The 23854-nt window shown below is 34.9% G+C and overlaps 1 protein-coding gene across 2 annotated transcripts in view; it reads left to right on the top strand.

Moving 5' to 3' along the window:
• AP3B1 (adaptor related protein complex 3 subunit beta 1) overlaps nt 1–23854 on the top strand; it is a 264833-nt gene that overhangs the window by 115477 nt on the left and 125502 nt on the right. For both annotated transcript variants that reach the window (XM_047088352.1, XM_047088361.1), the window contains 7 exons: nt 2813–2968; nt 7106–7203; nt 8285–8339; nt 8428–8499; nt 11419–11481; nt 14586–14718; nt 21493–21602. In XM_047088352.1, the coding sequence (XP_046944308.1) occupies nt 2813–2968; nt 7106–7203; nt 8285–8339; nt 8428–8499; nt 11419–11481; nt 14586–14718; nt 21493–21602 (687 nt within the window). The remainder of the gene's footprint in view (nt 1–2812; nt 2969–7105; nt 7204–8284; nt 8340–8427; nt 8500–11418; nt 11482–14585; nt 14719–21492; nt 21603–23854) is intronic.

Below are 23854 nucleotides of genomic sequence, written 5' to 3'. Positions count from 1 at the left end.
CGTGGTAGCATGATCTGCTTGGTTATCCCAGCTAGGAATTTGGGGCATCCTCATTAAGTGTTTCTATTTCTTCCTTCACATTCACTCAGTGCATCCTGTTGATTTCAGCCTCTGAGTAGTTATTAAACCTATCTGACATTTTCATCCTTATCACTAATCACTCGGATTCATTACCTCATCCTCTCCAGTGTCATTTCTATATTACTGCTTTCCAGATTTTTTTCTCTTTGTCTTTAGTTTTCAGAAGTTTGACTTAATATGTCTTGTTATGGATTTATGTCCACCCTACTTAAGGTTTACTGACCTTATTCAATCTGTAGTTTTACTTCTTTTGCCAAATGTAGGAATTTTCCAGCCATTATTTCTTAGAGTACTTTTTCAGCCTTTCTTTCTTTCTTTCTTTGTTTCTTTGTTTCTTTCTTTCTTTCTTTCTTTCTTTCTTTCTTTCTTTCTTTCTTAAGTTTATTTATCTTTGAGAGAGACAGAGACAGTGTGCAGAGGAGGGGCAGAGAGAGGGAGACACAGAATCCAAAGCAGACAGCCATTGTTTCTCAGAGTACTTTTTCAGCCCCACGCTTTTTCTTCTGTTTCCAAGATTCAGATGACAAGAGATGTTATTTTGCTGTAGTTCCCTAGGTCCCCAAAGTTCTGTTTTTAAGTTTTGTTTTTGTTTTTTTCTTTGTCCTCAGTCTGTTTTTAGCTGTTGTTCAGATTGGGCAGTTTCTATTTCATTATGTTTGAGTTCACTGATGGTTCCTTTTTTCCCTTAATACTGCTTTTGATTGTAGTCATTGTTTAATTTTGATTCTTGTGTTTTTCTTTTTTAAAGTTTATTTATTTATTTTTAGAGAGGGAGAGAGAGAGAATCCCAAGCAGGCTCCACGCTGTCAGCACAAAGCCCGACATGGGGCTTGATTTCACTAACCGTGAGATCTTTATATATTCTGTTTCTTCAGATTTTAACTCTTTGCTAAGAATTTCTGTTTTTTCATTTGTTTCAGGAATGTTCCTCGTTGCTCATTAAAGCATTTTTATGATGGCTGCTTTAGAATTTTAATCAGATCATTCTAATATTCCTATCATTTTAGTGTTGGCTTCTACTGGTTATCTTTTTTCATCCAGTTTGAGATCTTCCTGGTTCTTGGAATGATGAATAATTTTTATTGAAACCTGGACATTTTGAATATCATGAGATTCTGGATCTTCTTCAGATCTTCTGTTTTAGCTGGGTTTGTTTGATACTGTTTCATTAAGGAAAGGTGGAGTGCATGCCGCCTTCTTACTGCCAATCATGGTAGCAGTCCAGGTTCCCCACTCAGCCTCCATTGATACCTCGGGGAGGTTGCACTCACTGTTACTGTGGGTAAATGGGGGATTTCTGGCTGCTTACTAATTCTCTCCTGATTGCTCTCAGGTGGGGAGGGATAGAAATGCCTCGTTGTTCCCCATGTTTCCTGGGATAGTGTCCTTGTTACCACTGGTTGGTGGTGCTATAAGTCTTGAGTGTCCTCAGTATTTTCTTACACTAGCTCAATAGGGAGGGTTGAGGTCACTTTGTTCTTGATGGGAGGACTTAGATATGCAAGTAACCTGCTTTGTCTTTATTGACACCATGGGGATGCCTTGTTATCTCCTGGTGGAGATTAAAGTCTTGGGCTGTGGAGGCCTTTTCTGACATCACCCCAGTGGGTTGATTGAGGCATCTCATTACAACTGGGGAAGCTCCCACCTCACCCTTTGCCAGTAGGGGTGGGAATGAGGCCTTAGTTTTTTTTTTCCCTCTATCAGTAGCTGTACGAGAGCAGTTATTTTCTGAAAAATTTTGTCGTGCTAGATTTTCTTTTTCTTGGTCCTTTGGGTACAGACAGTAGGCTTTGGAGGGTTTGTTTCATCTGTGCTTGGCGTTTTTGGGTTATCAGCTTCTCTAGCACTCAGCTTCTTTGATATATGACTAAAAATGAAAATCCAAGGAACTTACTGTTGTTTCATTCTTTGGGTCATGGGGTCCATATCTAGTCTTTCTTCTCTCTTCCTTTCCCTGCTTAAGTTTGTTTCATATGTAACATCTCCAGTTTCTAATTGTACATAGTGAGAGGAATAGGACAAAGTACATCTACTCCCATCTTTTCAACAGTAGAAAGTGTGTTTCAGGTAGTACTTGATAATAGAAATTACCTGTAAACAATCGTTGGATTAGATCGAGGTGGATATTATTGTCTTTGTATGCTTTTTGTTTGTTTGTTTGTTTTTAAGACTAAATGCCTCTAGGCAGATTTTATTGGCAGAGATACTAATGCATTCAAATTAAAAGTACAAGTCAAAAATATAGAATCAACCCCTGGATATATATAGGTATCAAACAGAGTTTTTCCTGACAACACAGAGACTTGCTACTTAATCACTCGTTTTTAACCTGTCAAGTTTTATTGCGATTTCTTTTATGTGTGCTGCAGTTGAAACACTTCTCTTTATTCTGACCATTTGATCCAGTTATACACTGACTGATAATGCATGGAAATAGTTTTCAGGTTTTAGGTAGTCTCATCTTATAGGCTTTGTTAGAGTCTCATGTTCAAGTTTTGCCTTTGGTCAGCTATAGATATATCTGTGAGGATTTAATATTTTCAGAGGTTTACTGTGTAATATAAAAGAAGTATTATCTATAGCACTAAAAGACAATTACATTGTTATAAAAAGCAAGGCCTTTCTTTTATACAGGTAGCATAGTATTTTCAAATCTCTTTAACAGTAATATTCTTCAGTAAAATACTAGAGTAGATGGTAAAAAGAAAGTTTTATTTGTTTCTTATAGGAAGACGGTTTAGAAGATGATGAAAAGAATTTCTATGACTCTGATGATGACCAGAAGGAAAAGACTGACAAAAGGAAGAAGTCATATACTATGGATCCGGACCATAGACTTTTAATTCGGAATACAAAGCCTTTACTTCAGAGTAGGAATGCAGCGGTATGTTAAACCTTACAAAAATCATGGTTTGTTTTTTTTTTTTTTTTAAACAGTGGTTAAAAGTATGTAAGTTCAGTAAACAAGTCTTTATTTTTTAGTGTGCTACTGGATCATTTGTTTGTTTATTTGTTTATACATCAAAAATCAGGCTTTTATTAGATTACTTGGCTTGGTAGTTATATACCTACTGGACTTCATTTACTTTTTTGTGGTTTTGTTAATTGGCTTTTCCTAAGATGTTTCTCAGTGGATTGGAAGACTGCATATTTCTGTTACTTGGTTGTAGTTGAGAGCACTTAATCTGGTATCAGTCCATAATATTCATATGAACCTTGTAAGAATTTTTAAGAGGCTAACATAGAAAAAAGCTCCTAGCATAACACCACATACATAATAAATGTTAGTTGGTAGGGTTGACTAACAATTAAAAATCATCTTCATTTGAGTCTTGAGCTTGTTTTATTTTGTTTTACATCTTCTTATTTTAAATATACTTTATATTTCAAAACAATACATGTACACAATAAAAAATTAGGAAGTAGGGACTAGCAGAAATTTAAAAAAACTTAAAATATCATATTCCAATCATTCAGAAATCACTGTATAATATCTTGATGCATTTTCTTCCAGATCCTTTTTCTGCATAAATATACGTATATTCACATGTGCATATATCTACACATACGTATTTTTTAAACTAAGATAAAAATCATACTGCATATAGTACTTTTTAATCTTTTTTTCCCTAGTCAGTCCTCTCTATTTCAGTAAAATTTCATCTCATTTAATGCCAATTTATCTTAAATTATCTTTTATAAATAGATAATCTAAACCAGTATCTCTTGCACCTGGTTGTTATTGTTCTTAAACCTCTCAAGTCTTGCAGAATACTCTTCTGGGTTTTCTCTTTGCTTCTTTTATAGTGCTATTTAATTTTTTCTTCTGTACCCCTGTTTTACCTGTTAACTGGAAGTTATATCTAAACGTTAGATGGAGTCAAGTAAAACATTTTCTTAATATTTTTTAATTAAAAATATTCTTAATTATTCTGTTTAACTAGTAAAAACTTAGAAAATGTGGAACTGTACTTGAATTACTTTAAGTTTTCTGATGCTTGTGAATTTAGAGCTTACAGTTTTGTATATATATCCTAGTAATCAGAAGTTTTTTTCTTATACCTCAATTTAATTTCTGTATCACTATTAAATAACCATACACAGTAATAAAAAATATTATTTTGTAAAATATGATTCTGTTTCACTGAGCCCAGCTTGGCCAGCTTGTATTTAAGTAGCTGTAACTTACCACCCAAAACCCTTCTTCATAATTGACTCACTGTTTAACTTTGCCTTGGGAATTGATTTTATAATCCAAATACTTACTGATCAAAAATGTGCTTGAATGGTGAAACAAATAGAAGTAGCTTGTATTTCTTGTCCCAATATGTTTTGATTCCCTGCTTACTTGATTGTGTACCAAATGGACACAGTTCCCTTTTTGTCCCAGTATGTTTTGGTGTCCTGCATATTTGATGCTGCCAAATACATGTAAAGCCTGGCTTGAAGGATTGCGAACAGATTTCTTTTTTTTTAGCCCTGTTCTCAGTTAAAGGAGAGACTTTGAGAATTTTTTTTTCAGGAAACTTATTTTGTCAGTGCTGTGTAGGTTGAATTGCAGGCACGGGGCACTGGAAACAGTGTTGGGAGGCTGTTCTAATGGTCTAGATAAGGTGATAGTGGTGTCAGTAGTTAGGAATAGAAAAGTGCTTATAGGATATACTTGTATCATGAATGTACATCATGTAACTGTACAAGGCCTATCCAATTGGTATGTTTTACTTATTTTGGACTTTGGAGATATGGGAGCTTCCCTCTTACAGAGCTTTTACAAATTAGACTACAAATTTCAAATTCTGGTTATAGAAGAAACTTTAAACTGTTAGATTTGTAAATACTGGGGGAGAATAAGAGTATGTAGCCCTTGAGGGCTTGAGGGAGTGCCCTAATTAACATATGAGAGGAGATGACATGCTAAGTGGCATCTAGAATCTTAAAAGCCTTGACACATATAGAAAGTACAGTTTATCTTCTTTCCAGTAGCATTTGGCTTACTATTTTTAACAGAAAATGACTTCATTATTTTCTGTAAAATACGTGAAAAGAAAGCTTCAGCTTTTCTGTTATATACTAATACTTATTAGCCAGCTGTATGCTTTAATATTTTAAAAATATTTATTTATTTTTGAGAGAGAGAAAGCATGAGTGGGGGAGAGGCAGAGAGAGGTGGACATAGCATCTGGAGTGGGGTCTGGGCTGATAGCACAGAGCCCAATAAAGGGCTAGAACTCAGGAATCGTGAGATCATGACCTGAGCTAAAGTCGGATGTTTAATCGACTGAGCCACCCAGGCGCCCCTGCTTTAATATTTTTTTAAATGACTATCACCTACTTTAGATTAAAACAGTCATTAATTGATATTTTATTTTATAAGATTTTATTTATTTTTTTTTTAATTTTTTTTTTCAACGTTTATTTATTTTTGGGACAGAGAGAGACAGAGCATGAACGGGGGAGGGGCAGAGAGAGAGGGAGACACAGAATCGGAAACAGGCTCCAGGCTCTGAGCCATCAGCCCAGAGCCCGACGCGGGGCTCGAACTCACGGACCGTGAGATCGTGACCTGGCTGAAGTCGGACGCTTAACCGACTGCGCCACCCAGGCGCCCCTTTAAGATTTTAAATCCTGGAGAGTTTGTTCTGTAACTAGAGTGTATTTGTGGATCATAACTGAAGAAATAAAATATCCTTAAACTCCTCAAAATCCCAATATCTGAAAGCTATAAATCAGTCTTATAAAAAAAAGTACAACAAAGTGCCAAACAACAGTGCATTTAGGACTCTGAGAACTGTATTTTTAAAACATATTTCTTAATTTTAGGAGGAAATTATTTATGTCAAGCATCCTCAGGTATTGTATATTCTTTAAGCATATGTAAAATCCCTGCTATGTATTTGTTACTACTTTATAGACTAAGAAGTAAAGTAGTAGTACTATATTTTCTGAGCTAAAGGCAAGATGATGTAACTATTTCTGCATTTGTCACAAGTAAAGCTGGATAACTTTCCAGTTTGGACTTTTGATGTCTAGATCTAAGTGTAGAGGCATGTAGGGGAAACGTTGTACTCTTATATTTTACCACCCTTATAATGGCTTTGAAGCAAAGACTATTTTTAAGGTTCTGCATTTTAGAGAAAAAGAAGATCATTTCAAATGCTGTTTTAGAGGAATTGTTTTAATAGAATCAGTTTAATTGTAACTTTCACATACTGATTTTTTTAAATTTTCAGATTGTTAGTTTTGTCCTAAAGTATCTGGGCTTCATGTGGAAAGGCATGCTTACCACTTTTAAAATATTCCCAATTTCAGAGCAGAAGCAGCAGTATTAAGAAGAATAGGGGATTTGGAGTGTTATATCAAGCTTTGCTTTGTACTGCCAAGCAGACTTTGGGTAGTTCATTTAACATCTGTTTTCTCATAACATCTATTTTCTTTTCTGTTCTCTCCTCTGTATTAGTTTCCTAGGGCTGTCATAACAAATTACCACAAACCAGGTGAATTAAAACAACGGAACTTTATTTTCTCACTTTTTAGTAGGATATCGAAGGGTTGGTTCCTTCTGGAGGCTCTAAGAGAGAAACTGCTTTTTGCTGGTGTATAGTGGATGCTAACAGTTCTGCATTCCCTGGCTTACAGATTCTTTCCTCCGATCTCTTCGTCCAATGTTCACATTGCCTTCTCTGTGTCTGTCCTTTTATGTCTCTATTAAGGACACTCACTGGATTTAGGGCATACCCTAATCCAGTGTGATCTCATCTCCATCATTATCTTAATAATATCTGCAAAGATTTTATCTCCAGGTAACGTCATATTCTGAGGGTAGACATGAATTCTTGGGAGAACACTCTTCAGCCTGCTTCAAAGGGTAGCAACATATCCATCTTACTTCACATGGATTTTGCTGGAGTTAAAGAAACAATTTGTAGAAATGTACTCTGAAACTGTAGCAAATGTACAAATACTCTGAAACTGTAGCATGCTCCCGTGTTCATAGCTGTTGTTTTCATACTTTATCTTTTAGGTGGTTATGGCAGTTGCTCAGCTGTATTGGCACATATCACCAAAATCTGAAGTTGGCATTATTTCTAAGTCACTAGTGCGTTTACTTCGTAGCAATAGGTAGGACGTGATTTTATATGTTATTTCTTTCGTATTCCTTCAAAGGTAATGTTTGAATAAATGTCATCTGTCTTTCATACATTTATTACATGGTTCTGTATTATATCAATAAGATTTCATACTTAAGGGATCATGATTAAAGCCTTTACATAATTTATCTCTAGGTTAGAGATAAATATAAAATGTTTTTAACATCAAGCCCAAAGAGATTGAAAATGTTTTGGCAAAGTTTAATATCAGATTTTTATCATTTGTTTTGTTTACTATGTATTAAGAATTATAACATTGTTTCAGCTATTTACCTTACCCTGAATATTTTGTTAATAGTTAAATTTAAAAATTTTTTTCAGTGAGTGCTTACCTCTACTAATAGAGTTGGGCGGGGGGAAGACGCATATTTATTTTTGTCTTTAACGTGACTTCAGCACCATAACTATTTAGCCCTGGGCTGAGTTTTGCCATTCCTTAGTGAGGTCCTTTGTGTTCCTGTTCTTTCCTCTTCTTTTCCTTTTTGTCAGTTCAATAATTTTATTTTCTACAGCCAGCTCAAAGGTTATCAGAGGATCTGGAATGCATCTTTGACATGAAGCTTTATACCAGATTCATTTCTACCTTCATGTCTTAGCTATTTGGACATAAAAGAACATGACTTTTTTTTTTTTTTTACTCTATCTTTTCACTCTAGTCATAATTCATAATTGAGTGACACAGTGAGCATCTTACCAAGAGTTTATGTTAATACTGTGGTTATGTTTATTCCCTTAGCCCTAAGAATACTTTCCTTGCATGTGTTCAGAGCAGCTACAGTATTGGCTTTACATCTTAGGAGTTACAGGATTATAAAATTGGTTTTTAATTTTCTAATGATGAATCAAATCCAATTTATTAATAATTTATAGGAAAAATGTGTTTAAAAAGAAGATATTGAAAAGTATCTAAAATTTACTAAAAACTTTTTAATATTATATTCAAGTTGAATGCAATATGAAGCTTATTGCTGTTTTTTTTCTTTAATATACTGTTTACATAAAGATATGTAATTGGAAAATATCTCCAGTAAAAATTCTCCTTTAATTTCTAGGGAGGTGCAGTATATTGTCCTACAGAATATAGCAACTATGTCAATTCAAAGAAAGGTACGTACATTGTGAACACATAATTCAAGAGAGAAATGAATGCATTAGTATCATAAATGTATTTATATATATATTTTTTATAATCTAGGGTATGTTTGAACCTTATCTGAAGAGTTTCTATGTTAGGTCAACTGATCCAACTATGATCAAGACACTGAAGGTATGCATGTGCTTATTTTTCAGGTATCCTTAGTACACGTTTACTTTGAAGATATTGCTGTAGCTTCTAGTATCTGCAAAATGGAGACCTGCTTCTTAAAAAACACAGACACACTTTGGGATTTTCTTTATGCTTTCTAAACTGTATTATTATATCCATTTTCTGTGCTGCATCCTAATAGTACAGACTTTATACATGCTACCTGCACCTTGAATAACTCATAGTATACTGAAGGAGACAGTCATGTAAATAGATAATTTCAGCCCTAGTGTGTTTTCATGATATTATATAGATTTGAATTGAGTACTGTGTAGAACAAGAAAGATGGGGTTAATTCTCTAGGATTTAGAAAATACTTGTAGAAAAGTTGATGTTTAAGAGGATCTTAAAAGAATAATATTTTTGTGAATTTTTTTATTTTGGTTGGTAGATTGAGAATTTGTGGGGTTGGGAGTAGGAGAGAAGAACAGTTTATGCTAACACAGATTATGAAAGAGTGTTGTGTTCAGGGCATAATAACTGCAGAACAGAGTGTAGTTAGGGATATAAAGCTATGATAATTAAAACAATGTGATATTTAGGCAGAAAAATAAGTGGGATGGAATAGAAAGTGTGGAAACAGATCCATGTGTATGAAAACGTACTATGTAATAGAGAACACATTACAAACCAGTGCGGGAAGGATGGACTTTTCAGCAAATGTTGGAATGATTGGGTATGCACATGGAAACTGGGTTTAATTATACAAAAACCTAATACACATCCAAATTGAAGGATATTTTAGGAGTGCTTGGGTGACTCAGTTGGTTACGGGTCCTGCTCTTGATTTCAACTCAGGTCATGATCTCACGGTTCATGAGATCAAGCCTCATGTTGGTTTGTGTGTTGACAGCATGGAGCCTGCTTAGAATTCTCTGTCCCCCTTTCTCTCTGCCCCTCCTCCACTTTCTCCCCCCCTCCCACCAAATAAATAAACATTAAAAAGACAAATGGAAGGATATTTTAGAAAATAATTGGTTTGTCATCATCGAAAATGTCAAGGTTATAAAGGTCAGAAGAAAGACTGAAGAAGTTTCTGGCTGAAGGAGACTAAAGATACATCTGAATTCAATGTGTGGTATTGAACTGGATCCATTTATGTTATAGGATTGAGATAATTTGTAAAACTTAAATGGGAATATGATTGCATGTGTCAGTGTTACTTTCTTGATTCTATTGTGTTCTGTAGGACAATGTCCTTGTTTGTGAGGAACATACACAGAAGTCTTTGGGGATGATGTGGTATCAGATTGGTAACTCTCAAATGATTCAAACTAAAATAGTTCTTATTACTTTTTCTATATGTTTGAGATTGTTTTTAAAAAATTAAAATGTTTTCATCAAAATAAAATAAAGTCAAGCCATAATCTGGGAAAAAAAATTCCCAGTACCTGTATCTGAGAAATGACTAGGACTCAAAAAATATAAAGAACTTCTACAGTCCAACCCTTTTAATTGGAATGTTTAGACTATTTATTTATTTATTTATTTATTTATTTATTGTTTATTTTTGAGAGACAGAGCACGAGCCAGAGGAGGGCAGGAGGGAGACACACACACACACACACACACACACACACACACACACACACAGAATCAGAAGTGGGCTCCAGGCTCTGAGCTGTCAGCACAGAGCCCAGCGTGGGGCTTGAACCTACAAACTTGAGATCATGACCTTTACTGAAGTTGGTTGCTTAACCAACTGAACCACTCAGGCACCGTGTTTTTTTTGTTTTTTTTTTTTAAAGTTGATTTATTTATTTTGAGAGAGAGAGCATGCTAGTATGAGCAAGGGAGGGGCAAGAGAGAGAGAGAGAGAGAGAGAGAGAGAGAGAGAGAGAGAGAATCCCAAGCAGGCTCTGCTCCATCAGTACAGAGCCCAACATGAGACTTGAACTCATGAATCATGGCATTATGGCCTGAGCCGAGATCCAGAGTCAGACGCTAAATCGACTGAGCCACCCAGGTGCGCTTAGACCATTTATTTTAAATGTATTTATTGGTATGACCATGTATATGGAGCATGATATGAACATGTAGCTACATACATATATACATCTTGTGGTTTATTTTCTGTTTATGCTATCTGTTCTGTTCCTTTTTTCCTTTTTCATGCTTTCCTTCAGATTTTTTGAATATTTTTTATGAGTAAAAACTGGAACTTTCTTAGTGAGTCTGTTGGAGAAGCACTTTTAATTGCATATTTCTTATAACTGTAAATCCAGAAGAGAGAATTAAAATGTCCCAAGTATTTGGGATGGTAGAATGAATGAGAACAAATCAAGAGAATTAATTAGTATCTGGAAAAACAGAGGTATTACATGGAAGACGAGTTGTTTTCTAGCTTTATTAACAAAGAGGGCAAAAAGCCCAGCCACCTCAAATTGTTTAGGTTAAGTAGATATAGGGGTGCCTGGGTGGCTCAGTTGGTTAAGCATCCGACTTTGGCTTAGGTCATGATCTCATAGTCTGTGAATTCAAGCACATCAGTCTCTGTGCTAGCAGCTCATAGCTTGCAGCCTGCTTCAGATTCTGTGTCTCCCTCTCTATCTCTACCCCTCACCCACTCACACTGTCTCAATCTCAAAAATAAACAAAAAAATCTTTTTTAATTAAATATAAATTGTAAAGTTGGGGCAAACAGGGAAGATGTAGGATTCTCTTTTTTCCTAATTATTTTTAAGCATTATATAATTATCTGTCTTCTCTTTGGAGATGTAGGAAGACAAAAATTCATCTGAAGGGCATTATGCCTCAGAATATTTGTAACAGTGTGACTTTTGTTAAAAACATAAGTGACCTTTGTATTAAATGCTTAGTCCTTATTAAATTAATCCTTTTTATTTATGTTTTAAAATGGTACTCTTTTCTCTACCCTAGCTTGAAATTTTAACAAATTTGGCAAATGAAGCCAACATATCAACTCTTCTCCGAGAATTTCAGGTTTGTATATAATGCTAATTATAAAATAACTTACAAAATATTTGTTCAGTTTACAGTCAAATATACATCATTCTCAGTTTAGAAGTAGATAATTGTGTTAAATAAAATAGTGATTTGGGACAAATTTGAGAACTAAGAAATTTATAAATTTTCAAGAATAAACATTAACTACAAATTCAAAATTTAAGGGACATAGAATAGTAATCTCCTTCATGTTTTCATTGAATTTGAAAGACTGGTTTATAACTGTGGTTTGTTTGTTTGGTTTTTTTTTGAAATTATGTTATTGGTAAGGATTCCATCTCTCTGTGCTGTCATCAGTATCAGTCTATACTCTGCATTCATGAAAACAGCTTCACTTCTTAACTGCTTGTCCTGTTTCATTGACCTATACTCTTTTAGACAGTGTCCTCTTAGCTTTATGTACTTTTGGTCTAAAATTTCTCCTGTCATGATGTTTTTATCAGTGTTTTCTTTTGTGGTATTTATTTAAGCCATTAATGCTTTTGGATGAGGTGCCCCTCACCTCTACACCCTTAAAAGAGTGTTATTCAAAACTTACCTCATGAATATAGCCTTCATGTTGGAATGGTCAGGGCTGGACATTTAGTTGGTAGATGACAGCAATAGAAAACCTAATCTTAGTATTATGGGTTTTTATATTTCATCAGCAGTTTTCTTAGTAAAAATGTACCACATGCTACACACAAATCAGTTTTTGCCAACTCCCAACTTTTATGGATTTAATTTACTTTGTTGCTATAATCCTCCTGTATACCCATTTTAAATTTCCTTTTAGCTAAATAGGCATTGCATTTTCTTAACTGTGTGACCTTATACTTTCAACAGAAGTAGTAGAATATTATAGCATGTCTAGGATTTATAATTTCAGAACTGGATTACTGTACTTTCATGCTGTATGTTTTCCTAGGAGGATGACTTAGAAAATTAGGATGTTATGGCTATTCAGTCATCTTATGTTTATATATGCCAGGAAATATAGTATCTCAAGTTCTTATTCAGTAATCTATAGCTATAGAACATTGTTTGGGTTTGATTTTTACCCCATCTTTAGAGGTTTGCTTTTTTTTTTTTTTTAAGTTTTTAATTTTTTGTCTCAATGTTTGTGTTTGCCCTTTTCTTATTGTGGGTAATCTTTTTGGGTAGCCTTTTGCTGTCAAGCTGCTGCTTATGTCAGGTTTACTGGGGATGTAGACAGTGAGTCTCAGGTAATTTTATAGCATTGTTTAATTGTACACAAGTGATACATTGGATCTATTTCAGAATATTGGTGATCTACCAATTTCATTTAATTTCATTTAATATCAGGGCATAAGGTCCTTTAGTTAGTCAGACTTTCTAATACATTCTTTATGTATCCACTTTTTATCACTGTTAATATTTGTACCTCATTTGTGTGTTTATGGGTTATGTTCATAGATATGTTCAGTTTACTTACAATAGTAATTTTTTGAGTAAAATAGAGAATTTTTCTAATGACGTATTCTAATTGAGGAAATTAGGTCATCAAGTGGGAAACAGTTTTAAATACAATTGACCTCTCCTACATGGAACTAAGAGAATTTGTTTTATTTATTTCTTCAGTATTTATCCTGTTATTTGTACTATTTTCACAAAATTTGTATGGTTTTAGATATTCTTAGATTTTTCTCTTCGGCACCATTTAAATGTACATCCTCTTTGGCATGTTAGAGAACCACAGTGTTAATTGTACATTATGTTCTTCTCATTTGAGGTTGGCAATCTTTTTTTAAAAAATTCACTTGAGGGACACCTGGGTGGTTCAGTCAGTTAAGTATCCGAGTCTCGATCTCAGCTCAGGTCTTGATCTCACGGCCGTGAGTGCAAGTCCCGCATTGGGCTCTGCACTGGGCTTGAAGCCTACTTAAAAGAAAAAAAAAATTCCATTGAGGGGCACTTGACGTGCTCAGTCAGTAGAACATGCAACTCTTGATCTCAGGGTTGTAAGTTTAAGCCCACGTTGAGCGTAAAGCTTATTTAAAAAAAAAAAAAATTAAAAAAAATTCAGGCGAACATGGGATTTTAAATTTTGTTACATATAATATATAAATATGCATATTTAAAGTATACTCATTTCTGTAAACAAAGCTGAATTTTAAATTAAGAAATTTATAATCAGTGAAATTCGTTAGGGTTATAGTAAATTTTGTAAAGATCTTTTAACTTTCTATTATTAAATCAGTTATTTTTAAGTTTATATAAATATATAGTTTACATTTTTGTTTTTATTTTAAAATTTTTTTTAGTTTTATTAACTTATTGGGGGAGAGAGAGAGAGAGAGAGAGAGAGAGCAGGGGAGGAGCCGAGAGAGACGGAGACACAGAATCCGAAGCAGTCTCTGCACTCAGTGCAGAGCCTGATGGGCGGCTTGATCCCATAAACTGTGAAATCATGACCTGAGCTGAAATCAAGAGTCGGTTGCTTAACTGAGCCACCCAGATGCCCCTACACTATATTTTCAAAGCATTCTTTTAAAGAAAATCTATTTCAAAACTGTGGCATTTTGTTACAAAATGAGTATATATAAAGTCTTTACTGAACTACTCACTGTAGCTATTGTAGTTTTATTACATTCAGATACCATTTTGAAAGTAAAATGTTTGTCAGTGGTATATTTGTCCTTTTCCTCCTCTTCTCCCAACTTTAGATTTAGTGTCTCTGAAAAAGCAACCCTTTTTTTCATAGATTCACAGATGCTGCTGGTTAAATGAACTGAAACCTCCAAAGAGAGAGTTCTCATCATCTCTTTCAACCTTGCACTTAAACTAATTGCTGTCTTTGGGTGACTGCTCCCCACTATCTGTTTTGGAATCACAAGCCTCTGTGGCCACAGGTGAATGAACCTGGCTTGAAAATGCGCCTGTTCTAAGGCACATTGTTTAAGTAAAAAACAAAATTTAATTAAGCTAAGTCATCATTTGGACCTCTTGCGCATATAAATGAGAATATTGTGTTATGTATTATAAAATTTTCATTTCTGACAAAGCTTAATACAATAGGGATCTTTTTGTTCACTTGTTAGTACGCTAAAGTATAAACTAATTGAAATGGTATTTTTTAGACCTATGTGAAAAGCCAGGATAAAGAATTTGCAGCAGCCACTATTCAAACTATAGGCAGATGTGCAACCAACATCTCAGAAGTCACAGACACATGCCTCAATGGCCTGGTATGTCTCTTGTCCAACAGAGATGGTAAGTTAACAATGTCATTTTACTTCAAGAAATTTATCCTTTGAACATTCTTGGCATGTTCTTCAAATTGTAACATTTTTTAACACCTCATTTTAGTGTTTCCTGTATGTCAATAGCATGGTCATGATGAAACTAGCATTTTATCTTTGAAATACAAAGACCCACACACACTTCTTTGTCGTTGTTTTAGTAAATTAGATAATTAACTTGGAAACAGTGTTTGTTTCTCCTTAAACAAGAACTAAGAAAGTGTGTTGTGTTTTATTTCTTCACAATTTAATCACCTTCATTATACCCTTTCCACAAAGGTTCTGTTTTACTGCTTTTAATGACATAGAAGTCATATATAATATTGGTTCACCTGCAGAGGGTGCTAAAAGCAGGCAAATGACTATAACATGGAGAAGTGGCTAGATCAAAAAAGTATGTTTATTGTGTATCTTCAAAGGTTTGTTCTAAAAATGCATCTAATAATTTCATATTCAGGATTAAACTTGATTTAACAGTCATTAGTTTGAAAACACTTCATGTTGTTAAGTCAGACAACATGTAAACATATTGTAAAACTGGATAGGTGATAACCAGTAAAATGCATAATCTAGGTTTCATATTGTTCTGCGGTAAAATGTCAGTTATTTCTATGGTATGGCTTTAGAAAGTGAAGCCATTTGGAGAAAGAAATATTAGTCACTTTCACCCTTATAATAATATATTTAGAGGATTTTTATTATGATTGTATATTTGATTAAAACAAGAGATTCTTTTTAAGAAAAGCTTAATTTTTTTGTGTAAAATCATTGAAATTATTTGTGGAATTCTAAGTATAATTACATCATATTTAGACATAGCAAGCATATTGAAACATAAGAAGCTTGAATACATTTTATATTTATACTTTATTTATATTATTATGTATATTTTCATGACAATAATTCTGTTATCCCTAATTATCTATTCCTACATGTAGATCTCTTTAGAAAACTGGAACATTGTGATAAGTACTTCTAAGGATATTGTTGAAACAAAATTTAGCCCCAAGTAAGAGTGATTTTTTTTATTGTGAACATAAAATTATAAACCTTAATCCTGCAAACTCAAGATAATATGATGGGTAGAACATTTATCTACATGCAATATTAAAATTCTAAATAAGTGACAACAAAAATTATCAAGGAAGTAAATTTTTTAAAAATATGACTGTAGAAGGTAACTAGAGGAGCTTAAGTTTTAAATGTCAGTCATTTTGCCCATTTCTACTTGCATTTTTTTTAATGTTTATTTTTGAGACACACAGAAAGAAGGAGTGTGCATGTAAATGGGAAAGGGAGACTGAGAATCCAAAGTGGCCTCGGAGCTCTCAGCCCAGACCCAGACATGGGGCTCAAACTCACAAACCGTGAGATCATGACCTGAGCCAAAGTCAGATGCTTAACCAACTGAGCCACCTGGGCACCCCTTACGTTTAATGATAGCATCCTTTTTGTCTCTATTTCTTGGTTTTTTTTAATGTTTTCTTTATTTTTGAGAGAGAGAGAGCGCAAGCAGGGGAGGGACAGAGAGGGAGAGTGACAGAGGATGTAAAGGCGGCTCTGCGCGGATGACAGCACCAAGCCTGATGTGGGGCTTGAGCTCACAAGCTGTGAGATCATGACCTGAGCCGAAGTCAGACACTCAATTGACCGAGCCACCGAGGTGCCCCTTTCTCAGTTTCTATGTCACACTTTAAGTGTGAGTTGAAAAACATGTTTTATTTCCTATATCTTAATAATGACTTTCTATTTGGTTTTATGTAGTGCTTTTCTTGGGAAAGTATCTCCAGAACATTAAAGGTGATGAACCAAAGTTTTCCAGGGTAAATTATTCTTTTAAAACTTAGTTGCATATAAAAAGTACTACAAATTATTTAGAATATTCATTGGTTCTGTTACATACAAAAGAATATTCAAGGTTTCTGAATTTTAGTTTTTGACCCTTTTTTCTCATGTGAAATTTGCAAGAAATTTTCTCATGTGAAATTCTCATGTGAAATTTATTGACTTTAATTTAAAAGATGAATATTCTATCTTTATAACACTTTGAAGGGAAGAATAGATTTATAATTAGATAATGGGGGACAAATATAATCTATGTTCACTCTTAAAGGTAGGAGGATTTACTCATTTAAACTCTCATATTTTAATGTTTAGACATTTGTTTTTGGTAAATCAAAACTATCCTTACAACCATGGCTTTTTTCCTACAGTTTGAATATTAAGAAACTTAAATCATAGTGTCCTTCCTGATTCTGGTTACATAATCATCATTAGCCTATAGTATCTGATTCTTTGATTATTTATTATATGAGCTACACTTTTGTAGTTTGGACACCTCAATAAAAGTAATTGGTAAAACAAATAAAGAGAATATTCATATTAAAATCAGTAGCATTAAAGAAAGTATTAGTATTTTTAACTTTATAGTGACCGTTCCTGACAATAGAGCCCCTTTTTTTCTCCTGTTAAAAGATCTGCTTTTAGGAATAGGTATCAAGAATGAGACCTCAGTTTCTTTAAAATCTCTTAAGATCTTTTGAGGCTCTAAGGATCTGTGATTCTTGATTTTCTGTTAATTCAAATACCTCATCATCTCTTCAGATAACGTGTCTTAAAACCATAGGTGCAACATTTCGGCTTCATTCTTTTTTGCCTATATTCAGCATATTGTTTTTAGATGTGTAGATTTTTGTTTTCACTTTTTATTTTTTTATGTTACTTCTGTCTTCTTGACATGGAGAGGGCTTTTCAAGGCTGACTTGAAGCTTGCCTAAAATAGTTCAGTATCACTAAGGTTAATTTGATAATTTCTCAAGGATCTTTATGAGAAATCTGCATTTCAGTTGGCTTAAGATAATTTAATTCTGTAAGTTAACTTACTTCAGTTAATATTGCTAATACATTAGCAAAATTTGCTTGCCTAAATAACCTTACCATCTACTGTAAACTAAAAGGATTGGGGCAGAGGACTACTTTGTGTTTCATTTAGTTTTATATATTTCAGTAAACATTTATTGAAAACTTGAATCAGTTGGGGTATTTAGTAAATGTTGAATAGATGAATGAGGTACTCATTCAGCCTATAAAAGGTTCTTTCCTTTACAGAGTTAACAGTCTAATAGATGAAAACAGTAATATAAAAAACATGTATTACGGTCTTTTTGTATATTGCCCAGTTAGTCTGTGGTGAGCTATCTGCTTGTATGCAGAACTAGACTGCCTGTGTTTGAATGTTAATGTTATCTTGAATAAATTACTCAATCTCCCTGTGCTTCAGATTCTTCATTTGCAAAATGAGTATAATAGTAGACTATAGTAACCTGGAAGACATGCTAAATGAAATAAGCCTGCCACAAAAAGCCAAATACTGAATGATTCCACTGGTGTGAGATACCTAAAATAGTCAAATTCATAGAATCAGAGAGTGGAATGGCAGTGCCAGGGGATGGAGGAAAAGGGAGATGGGCAATTAGTAAACAGCAAACCTAATGTTTCAGTTAATTAAGCAAGTTGAATAAGCTCTAGAGATTTGCTGTGCAACATTGTACCTATAGTCAACAACAATGTATTGTACATTTTAAGGTTTGGTATGAGGGGCGGGGCACCTGGGTGGCTCAATCGGTTAAGCGTCTGACTTTGGCTCAGGTCATGATCTCACAGTCCGTGGGTTCGAGCCCCGTGTCTTGCTCTGTGCTGACCGCTCAGAGCCTGGAGCCTGCTTCAGATTCTGTGTCTCCCTCTCTTTCTGCCCCTCCCCTGCTAATGCTCTATCTCTCTCTGTCTCTCAAAAATAATTAAACGTCAAAAAATAAATAAATAAAGTTTGGTACAAGGGTAGATCTCATGTTCACTGCTCTTATCAAAATAAAATAAAATTAAAAAATAGTAGGTTGTACTTCTAGAGTAAGGGCCATTAAGTTTTGTTAAGGACAAGGAAGAAGCTTGGAAAGGTGAGAACACAGGATCATTTTGTGCTTTGGATAGAGCAGCGCCACAGTCCTGGAATCTTTGAAAAACAGGAGATAGTATCAAGGAAAAGTATGGTGTGATTACAGGAAGGGATAAGAAAGCACATGGGGTAGGCAGAATCATGCCTCCCACATAGATGTCCGGATCCTTATGCCCAGAACCTGTGAATATCCTTACCTTACCTGGCAGAAGGGACTTTGCCGAGATTAAGATTCTTGAGATGGAGGTCAAAAGGGTCCTCTTAAGGGAAGGAGGAAGGTCAACAAAGTCAGATATCACAAGCAGAGATTGTAAGTGATGCCATTGCTGGAATGGGGCCTTGAGCCAAGGAATGCATACAGTCTGTAGAGGTTGGAAGAAGGCAAAAAATGGATTTTCTCCTAGAACCCACATAGAGATGGTCCTGTTGACACCTTGCTTTTAGCCCCATAAGGGGTAAACTGTTAACTCCTGACTCCGGAACTGTAAGATGCTAAGTGTGTATTGTTTTAAGCCTTTAAGTTTGTGGTAATAGGAAAGTAATACAGCATGAAAGATAAATGATGCCAAATATATATTTCAACTGTGGCCAATCCTGCCTCTGCATGTGGATAATTAAAGTTATACAATATTTTTTCTTTTTTTTTTTTTAACGTTTATTTATTTTTGATACAGAGAGAGACAGAGCATGAACAGGGGAGGGGCAGAGAGAGAGGGAGACACAGAATCCGAAGCAGGCTCCAGGCTCTGAGCTGTCAGCACAGAGCCCGACGCGGGGCTCGAACTCACGGACCGTGAGATCATGCCCTGAGCCGAAGTCGGACGCTCAACCGACCAAGCCACCCAGGCGCCCCTACAATATTTTTTCTTAGTCTAGTTTTGCTATATTTTAAAAATATAAATTTTTATACTGTAGATTCTTAAAACCACATTTACCATATTTTACTTTGCATCGTAATTACTTATATAACCATTTAAATTTTCTTACTAGAATGTAAGTTTGACAAGAGCAGGATCTTAATCTTTGTTTGCATCAAAGCTCAAAGCAGTGGTCTTTATAAAAGTAATAGCTGTATGTAGTAACTTAGAATTTTGAGGTAAAATTGTACATTCGTGTTCTGAGTTTGAATTCTGGACAAAGTCATATAATTCTAGTCCATTTCTCTCTTCATCTTTAAAATAATGATAATAAGATACCTACCATATGTTACCGTGAGTAGAGAAAGAAATACATCATTTTGTAAACTGAAGCATTGTATAAACACTGATTTATCATTCCACTGGAGAAAAAGGTATATATAGTTTGAAATATGTATATTTAATAATGATTAGAATGGTAAAAATTTCACTTACATTCTTAAAGGGAGCTAGATAAGAAAATATATTTCAGAGAAAAGAATAAACACAAATCTTGGTATTTTCAGTATGATATTGAAATAAATCTTTGTAGTGTATGCCAAGGGAAGCTCTAATATCCATGAAGCCCTATTAATAAAAAATGTCAAAGTAATAAGTGAAGGCATTGTTGACTTATTTTTTTGGCATCAGTAGCATTAATAATTGTTTATGCAAGATTCATTCCATAAGTTCAGGTGCTCTGGCTAGTTCAACAACAATTCTCTGCTGGTGCCACCATAAATGCAACTCTGGACCAGTGATTAGCCACTTAAGTTTGATAACTGAGTCTCAGAATCCATTTGAGGATCTGCTTCCTTGGAGCCACTCCCACTGCCAATTATTATATTAGTAAGGCCCTGGCAAGAAACAGATGGCACACTTAAAAGGAACGATTGAGGAGAATTTAATGAAGGAACTACCTATAAGGTGTGGGCAGGATTAAGGGAAACCAAGAAGGTAGGATGTAACAGGCTAGCAACAGTGGGAAGCCCCTATATCAGATCTAGAATTGAAGGGAAGGGGTGTGAGGAGTGGGACCAGACTCAGCAGGAGAGAGCCACTCCCAGGAACTGAAACTCTCCAAAGAGGAATGCATGCACTGCCAAGGGAGGCCTTGCAGTAGAGAGAGCGAGGATAGCAAAGACGCTCTCCTTCTGCCCTTGATCTCCTGCTGGTGCTTCCTATCAGCTAAACACAGCTGGAAGCCAGGGGTAAGGGAGTCTGGTTGATGCAGTCCACAGAGGTCAACCTCTGTGGGCACAGAGTAGGTCACGAAAGGCAGACAGTGGATTCATGCAACAAATGGAGACATTCCAGTGCACAAACCTACTCTTTCTGGCTTTGAAGTCTGTTATTTCTATAGTAACACCTTTCTTACTACTGATGATCCTTACTACTCACTTGTCTGGACATACCACTTAAGGAATTTTTGTTTTTAGTTTGCTGTTTTCTTTAGAATTGGAAAAAAGTTACTTAGATTGTAGGTGTTTGATTACCACTTTATAATTGATAGGAATCAAAGAACTGTATAACTACTTAATTACCACACTGTGGTAGAAATCAAGTATTTGAAAGCTGTAGTTAAAAACCGGACACTTGAGCATTATGGTGTGTAGCAAAATTGAACCTCACTTTCCTTTTTTGACTCAAAGAGACAGGTATTGAAAAGGAGTATCAGAAGCTAGGAGGCGACAGCAGAGATTAGAAATTTAAGTGTACTCTTCTGCTTAAAACAGTGTGAACCCCCAAAATTTGGAAATTTATTCCTGGTTATAGTTTTCACCTCATCATTAAGACACGTATAATATTTTGTTAATTTAAATTTACATTTGACCAAGAATATTGCATTTGAATTGCATTACACGTATGTAATATGAATGATCTCTGTCTTTTTCAGAAATAGTTGTTGCTGAAAGTGTGGTTGTTATTAAGAAATTACTGCAAATGCAACCTGCACAACATGGTGAAATTATTAAACATATGGCTAAACTCTTGGACAGTATCACTGTGAGTACCAGTTAAGAGATCTTTCCTGAATTTTAACTAGATATTTGTCAGTAAATTATAGTGTTAAAATAAATGGACATCTTAATGTATAGTGGCTAAGAAACCTTAACTATCTGGATTCACATCCTGCTTCTAAGATTTGACACTGTTGTGGAAGGGAATTACAAATCTGAAAAAGGGGAAGGATGCAATAAATGCTGTAGTGTTAGATTGGAATTGGAGATAGCAGTGTAAACTTCATAGGTTTTTATATTCTAGATGTATGTGAGTGTTTAAATGCATGTGTGTATGTGTCTACACACATTTATATGTATAGATATGAATGCATATATTGGGTATACAAACATCTATTTCTTAAGTTGTCCTTTGAGAGGGCCTACATGCATAATACTCGAATACAAATGAGCACAGCTAGTGCCCAGATCTGGTTTTGTTTTTTTTAATTGAGATATAATTTTATACCATAAAATTCACTCTTATATAATTTAGTGGGTTTTGGTATATTCATAAGATGGTGCAATCATCACTCCTGTGTAATTCCAGTGTGTTTTCATCATTCTAATAAAAGAATCCCATGGAAATACAAATCAAAACCACAATGAGATACCACCTTATTACACCTGTCAGAATGGCTAACATTAACAACTCAGGCAACAACAGATGTTGGCGAGGATGCAGAGAAAGAGGATCTCTTTTGCATTGTTGGTGGCAATGCAAGCTGGTGCAGCCACTCTGGAAAACAATATGGAGGTTCCTCAAAAAACTAAAAATAGAACTACCCTACAACCCAGCAACTGCACTATTAGGCATTTATCCACGGGATACAGATGTGCTGTTTCAAAGGGACACATGCCACCCCCATGTTTATAGCAGCACTATCAACAATAGCCAAAGTATGGAAAGAGCCCAGATGTCCATCGATGGATGGATGGATAAAGAAGATGGTGTGTGTGCGTATGTATATATATATAGATAGATAGATAGATACGCACACACACACACAATGGAGTATTACTCGGTAATCAAAAAGAATGAAATCTTGCCATTTGCAACTACACGGATGGAACTGGAGGGTATTATGCTAAGTGAAATTAGTCAGAGAAAGACAAAAATCATATGACTTCACTCATATGAGGACTTTGAAACAAAACAGATGAACATAAGGGAAGGGGAACAAAAATAATATAAAAACAGGGAGGGGGACAAAACAGAAGAGACTCATAAATATGGAGAACAAACTGAGAGTTGCTGGAGGGGTTGTGGGAGGGGGGATGGGCTAAATTATGGCCAAGGGGCATTAAGGAATCTACTCCTGAAATCATTGTTGCACTATATGCTAACTAATTTGGATGTAAATTTTAAAAAATAAAAAAAAATAATAAAAAAAGAATCCCATGGCTCAAACTCCTGATTCTCCCTTTACTCCAGCTCTTGAGAAAGTAATCTACTTTGTCTCTATGCATTTGCTTATTCTGGATATTTCTTATAAATGGAATCATATATCAAGTGGCCTTTTGTGTCTAGCTTCTTTAACTTAGCATATTTTCAAGGTTTGTGCATGTTCTAGAATGTAGTACTGCATTCCTTTTTTATGGTAGACCTTGGTTTTTAAATTCCATTCACCACTCAAAGGAAACCAGGGCTGCTTAGAGAAATGACTGGTTTCAGAACTAGGGCAAGGGAAGAGCAAGATGATCTTGGAACATATTGTTGGGCTTTAAAAAGCAAGGAAATGCTCACAGAATGATAGAGATATGTCAAAAAGACAAAGAGCCAGCTGGAAGGGGTTCTCACTGGTCAATTTGAACAACAAAATAAACTACAGTAAAAGAATTATGGCCTGTTGAATAGGGTAAGACTCTCTTGAGTCCACACTGGAATGAATGAATGAATGAATGAATGAGAGAAAGGGAAGCTCTTTCCTACAATGCAAAACAACTAATAAATATGAAAGGCATGATGGAATTGGAATATCACCATTCGCAAGCTATCACAACAATAATTGATTCAGGTAGGAATCATCAAGCAATGCTAAAAACTAGGGGGTGAAAGTTTGAGTAGTAAGAGGATATCTGTACAGTCTCAAAGTATACCCTCATAAGATACTTCATTATGAAGCATAAGTTAATGACTTTTGACTTTCACAACGGAGAAACCTGACAGGTGCTGCATGAACCAAATGAACATAGTTAACATTGCCAGCAATGGGATCAAATACCTTCTGATATGACCTACTGAATAGAACTCAGCTT

Source organism: Lynx rufus, unplaced genomic scaffold, assembly GCF_022079265.1.
Source record: "Lynx rufus isolate CCGP_SWC_20201006 ecotype Redwood Valley unplaced genomic scaffold, mLynRuf1.p SCAF_1, whole genome shotgun sequence".
Classification (NCBI taxonomy): domain Eukaryota; kingdom Metazoa; phylum Chordata; class Mammalia; order Carnivora; family Felidae; genus Lynx; species Lynx rufus.
The sequence above is the reverse complement of the archived record's forward strand: the minus strand, read 5'-3'. Positions and strand labels throughout refer to the sequence as shown.